Genomic DNA, 5,274 nt, shown 5'->3' with positions numbered 1-5,274 from the left:
CCGCCTCGCTCTCTCTCCCCCGCCCTCGCTCTCTCTCCCCCCGCCCCCTCGCTCTCTCTCCCCCGCCCTCGCTCTCTCTCCCCCGCCCTCGCTCTCTCCCCGCCCTCGCTCTCTCCCCCGCCCCTCGCTCTCTCTCCCCCGCCCCTCTCTCCCCCGCCCCCGCCCTCGCGCTCTCTCTCTCTCGCCCCCACCCTCTCTCTCTCTCTCTCCCCCGCCCTCTCTCTCTCCCCCGCCCTCTCTCTCCCCCGCCCCGCTCTCTCTCTCTCCCCCGCCCCTGCTCTCTCTCTCTCTCTCTCTCTCTCTCTCCCCCCCGCTCTCTCTCTCTCTCTCTCCCCCCCCGCTCTCTCTCTCTCTCCCCCGCCCCCCGCTCTCTCTCTCTCCCCCGCCCCCGCTCTCTCTCTCTCTCCCTCGCCCCCGCTCTCTCTCTCTCTCTCTCTCTCTCTCTCTCCCCGCCCCCGCTCTCTCTCCCCCGCCCCCGCTCTCTCTCTCTCTCCCCCGCCCCCGCTCTCTCTCTCTCCCCCGCCCCCGCTTCTCTCTCTCCCCCGCCCCCGCTTTCTCTCTCTCCCCCGCCCCCGCTCTCGCTCTCTCTCCCCCGCCCCCGCTCTCTCTCCCCCGCCCCCGCTCTCGCTCTCTCTCCCCCGCCCCCGCTCTCGCTCTCTCTCCCCCGCCCCCCGCTCTCTCTCTCTCCCCGCCCCCGCTCTCTCTCTCTCTCCCCCCGCCCCCGCTCTCTCTCTCTCCCCCGCCCCCGCTCTCTCTCTCTCCCCCGCCCCCGCTCTCTCTCTCTCTCCCCCGCCCCCGCTATCTCTCTCCCCGCCCCGCTCTCTCTCTCTCCCCGCCCCCGCTCTCTCTCTCTCCCCCGCCCCCGCTCTCTCTCTCCCCCGCCCCCGCTCTCTCTCCCCCGCCCCCCGCTCTCTCTCTCCCCCGCCCCCGCTCTCTCTCTCCCCCGCCCCCGCTCTCTCTCTCCCCCGCCCCCGCTCTCTCTCTCCCCGCCCCCGCTCTCTCTCTCCCCCGCCCCCGCTCTCTCTCTCCCCCGCCCCCGCTCTCTCTCCCCCGCCCCCGCTCTCTCTCTCCCCCGCCCCCGCTCTCTCTCTCTCTCCCCCGCCCCCGCTCTCTCTCTCCCCCGCCCCCGCTCTCTCTCTCTCCCCGCCCCCGCTCTCTCTCTCCCCCGCCCCCGCTCTCTCTCTCTCTCCCCCGCCCCCGCTCTCTCTCTCCCCCGCCCCCGCTCTCTCTCTCTCTCCCCCGCTCTCTCTCTCTCTCCCCCGCCCTCGCTCTCTCTCTCCCGCCCCCGCTCTCTCTCTCCCCCGCCCCCGCTCTCTCTCTCCCCGCCCCGCTCTCTCTCTCCCCCGCCCCCGCTCTCTCTCTCCCCCGCCCCCGCTCTCTCTCTCCCCCGCCCCCGCTCTCTCTCTCCCCCGCCCCCGCTCTCTCTCTCCCCCGCCCCCGCTCTCTCTCTCCCCCGCCCCCGCTCTCTCTCTCCCCCGCCCCCCGCTCTCTCTCTCCCCCGCCCCCGCTCTCTCTCTCCCCGCCCCCGCTCTCTCTCCCCCGCCCCCGCTCTCTCTCCCCCGCCCCCGCTCTCTCTCTCCCCCGCCCCCGCTCTCTCTCTCTTCTCCCCGCCCCCGCTCTCTCTCTCCCCCGCCCCCGCTCTCTCTCTCCCCCGCCCCCGCTCTCTCTCTCTCCCCCGCCCCCGCTCTCTCTCTCCCCCGCCCCCGCTCTCTCTCTCTCTCCCCCGCCCCGCTCTCTCTCCCCCGCCCCCGCTCTCTCTCCCCCGCCCCCGCTCTCTCTCTCTCGCCCCCGCTCTCTCTCTCTCTCCCCCGCTCTCTCTCTCTCTCCCCCGCCCTCGCTCTCTCTCTCCCGCCCCCGCTCTCTCTCTCCCCCGCCCCCGCTCTCTCTCTCCCCCGCCCCCGCTCTCTCTCTCCCCGCCCCCCGCTCTCTCTCTCCCCCGCCCCCGCTCTCTCTCCCCCGCCCCCGCTCTCTCTCTCCCCCGCCCCCGCTCTCTCTCTCCCCGCCCCCGCTCTCTCTCTCCCCCGCCCCCGCTCTCTCTCTCCCCCCGCCCCCGCTCTCTCTCTCCCCGCCCCGCTCTCTCTCTCCCCCGCCCCCGCTCTCTCTCTCTCCCCCGCCCCCTCTCCCCCGCCCCCGCTCTCTCTCCCCCGCCCCCGCTCTCTCTCCCCCGCCCCCGCTCTCTCTCTCCCCCGCCCCCGCTCTCTCTCTCTCTCCCCCGCCCCCGCTCTCTCTCTCCCCCGCCCCCGCTCTCTCTCTCCCCCGCCCCCGCTCTCTCTCTCTCCCCGCCCCCGCTCTCTCTCTCCCCGCCCCCGCTCTCTCTCTCTCTCCCCCGCCCCCGCTCTCTCTCCCCCGCCCCCGCTCTCTCTCCCCCGCCCCCGCTCTCTCTCTCTCGCCCCGCTCTCTCTCTCTCTCCCCCGCTCTCTCTCTCTCTCCCCCGCCCTCGCTCTCTCTCTCCCGCCCCCGCTCTCTCTCTCCCCCGCCCCCCGCTCTCTCTCTCCCCCGCCCCCGCTCTCTCTCTCCCCCGCCCCCGCTCTCTCTCTCCCCCGCCCCCGCTCTCTCTCTCCCCCGCCCCCCGCTCTCTCTCTCCCCCGCCCCCGCTCTCTCTCTCCCCCGCCCCCGCTCTCTCTCTCCCCCGCCCCCGCTCTCTCTCTCCCCCGCCCCCGCTCTCTCTCTCCCCCGCCCCCGCTCTCTCTCTCCCCCGCCCCGCTCTCTCTCTCTCCCCCGCCCCCCGCTCTCTCTCTCCCCCGCCCCCGCTCTCTCTCTCCCCGCCCCCGCTCTCTCTCTCCCCCGCCCCGCTCTCTCTCTCTCCCCGCCCCCGCTCTCTCTCTCTCCCCCGCCCCCGCTCTCTCTCTCTCCCCCGCCCCGCTCTCTCTCCCCCGCCCCGCTCTCTCTCTCTCCCCCGCCCCGCTCTCTCTCTCCCCCGCCCTCGCTCTCTCTCCCCTGCCCTCCCTCCCCTGCCCTCTCTCCCCTGCCCTCTCTCCCCTGCCCTCTCTCCCCTGCCCTCTCTCCCCTGCCCTCCCTCCCCTGCCCTCCCTCCCCTGCCCTCTCTCTCTCCTGCCCCCTCTCAGTCCCAGTCTCTCCCCCTCTCTCAGTCCCTCTCTCCCCCCCCTCCCTCTCTCCCCCCCCCTCAGGTCTCTCCCCCTCTCAGTCTCTCCCCCTCTCAGTCCGTCCCTCTCTCTGTCCCTCTCTCTGTCTCCCTGTCTCCCTCTGTGTCTCTCTCTCTCTCTCTCTCTCTCTGTCCCCCCTCTCTGTCCCCCTCTCTCTCTGTCCCTCTCGCTCTCTCTCCCCCGCCCCCGCTCTCTCTCTCTCTCTCCCCCGCCCCCCCGCTCTCTCTCTCTCCCCCGGCCCGCTCTCTCTCTCCCCCGCCCTCGCTCTCTCTCCCCTGCCCTCTCTCCCCTGCCCTCTCTCCCCTGCCCTCTCTCCCTGCCCTCTCTCTCTCCTGCCCCCTCTCAGTCCCAGTCTCTCCCCCTCTCTCAGTCCTCTCTCAGTCCCTCTCTCCCCCCCTCCTCTCTCCCCCCCTCCCTCTCTCCCCCCCTCAGTCTCTCCCCCTCTCAGTCTCTCCCCCTCTCAGTCTCTCCCCCTCTCAGTCCGTCCCTCTCTCTGTCTCTCTGTCCCCCTCTCTGTCCCCCTCTCTGTCCCCCTCTCTCTCTGTCCCCTCTCGCTCTCTCCCTCTCCCTCTCCCTCTCTCTCTCTCTCTCCCTCTCTCTCTCTCTCTGTCTCTCCCTCTCCCTCTCTCTGTCCCTCTCTCTCTCTCTGTCCCTCTCTCTCTCTCTCTCCCTCTCTCTCTCTCTGTCTGTCCCTCTCTCTCTCCCTCTCTCTCTCTCTGTCTGTCCCTCTCTCTGTCCCTCTCTCTCTGTCCCTCTCTCTCTCCCTCTCTCTCTCCCTCTCTCTCTCTCTCTGTCTGTCCCTCTCTCGCTCTCTCTCTCTCCCTCTCTCTCTGTCCCTCTCTCGCTCTCTCTCTCTCTGTCCCTCTCTGTCCCTCTCTCTCTGTCCCTCTCTGTCCCTCTCTCTCTCCCTCTCTCTCTCTCTGTCTGTCCCTCTCTCTCTCTCCCTCTCTCTCTCTCTCTCTCTCTCTGTCTGTCCCTCTCTCTCTCTCTCTCTGTCCCTCTCTCTCTCTCTCTCTCTGTCCCTCAGTCCCTCTCTCTCAGTCTCTCAATTCAATTCTCTCAGTCCCCTCTCTCTCAGCCCCCTGCCCTCTCTCTCTCAGTCTCTCTCTCCCAGGCTATCTCCCTCTCTCAGTCTCTCTCTCTCGGGCCCTCACCTCCTCCTCAGCCTCCAGGCCGCTGAAGCTCCACACGGCGAGCGCCTGCACGGCCAGGATGGCGAGAGCCGCGGCCGCCGCCGCCCGGTATCTCCGCGCCAGCTTCCGAGCCCGGAGCCTCGCCACCATCTTCCCGGCGGAGTCCGTCCGTCAGCGCGGGGGCCGCGCCTCACTCACACACCGGCCGCGGGGCCGCGCCTCACTCACACACCGGCCGCGGGACCGCGCCTCACTCACACACCGGCCGCACTCTGCTGCGTGCGCGCCCCTGTCCGTCTGCGTGCGCGCCGCTCCTGAGGCCCAGGCCCGTGCCCGCGCGGTGAGCCTGAGGCGGGCGGCACTCACTCACCCCACTCACCTGGGCTCTGCTCCCTCATCACTGGAATAGTTTATAAACTTTACACAGCGATTATTTTTTATCATCTTTTCATTTTAGAATATTACATCACTCATTTCTCGGGATGTGGGTGTCACTGGCAAGGGCATTTATTGCCCTCACCAAATTAGAGGGGATAATCAATACTGCAACAAATTACCAGAAGACATTAATTTAAAATAAAAGAAAGATAGAGCACCTTTCACGACTACCGGGCGTCCCAAAGCGCTTTACAGCCAATAAAAGTACTTTAATTGAAGTGTGGTCACTGTTGTAATGCAGCAGCCAATTTCACACAGCAAGCTCCCACAAACATCAATAAGCGGTCACCCAACCGCTTTGCGGAACACCTCCGTTCAGTCCGTAAGGGTGACCCCGAGCTTCCGGTCGCCTGTCATTTTAATTCACCGCTCCATTCCCACTCGGACCTCACCGTCCTTGGCCTCTTGTATTGTTCCACGGAAGCTCAACGTAAACTCGAGGAACAGCACCTCATCTTCCGATTAGGCACTCTGCAGCCTTCCGGTCTCAATATCGAGTTCAACAATTTCAGATCATAAGCTCGGCCCCCATTTCATTTTCTCTTGTAATTGTTCCACTCCTTTCCACCCCCCCCCCCTTTACTTTTGTTTCTCTCTCA

At 68.4% G+C, this 5,274-nt stretch overlaps 1 protein-coding gene across 1 annotated transcript in view; it reads right to left on the bottom strand.

The window, feature by feature from the left end:
- xylt2 (xylosyltransferase II) overlaps positions 1 to 4,569 on the bottom strand; it is a 551,366-nt gene extending 546,797 nt beyond the window's left edge. The window contains exon 1 of the mRNA XM_085963201.1: positions 4,259 to 4,569. Coding sequence (XP_085819327.1) covers positions 4,259 to 4,387 — 129 coding nt within the window. The 5' untranslated portion in view covers positions 4,388 to 4,569. The remainder of the gene's footprint in view (positions 1 to 4,258) is intronic.
- Between the last annotated feature and the right edge of the window lie 705 nt (positions 4,570 to 5,274).

Source organism: Somniosus microcephalus, chromosome 21 (assembly GCF_052327205.1).
Source record: "Somniosus microcephalus isolate GS21.2 chromosome 21, FLI_Smic_1.0, whole genome shotgun sequence".
Classification (NCBI taxonomy): Eukaryota; Metazoa; Chordata; class Chondrichthyes; order Squaliformes; family Somniosidae; genus Somniosus; species Somniosus microcephalus.
The sequence above is the reverse complement of the archived record's forward strand: the minus strand, read 5'-3'. Positions and strand labels throughout refer to the sequence as shown.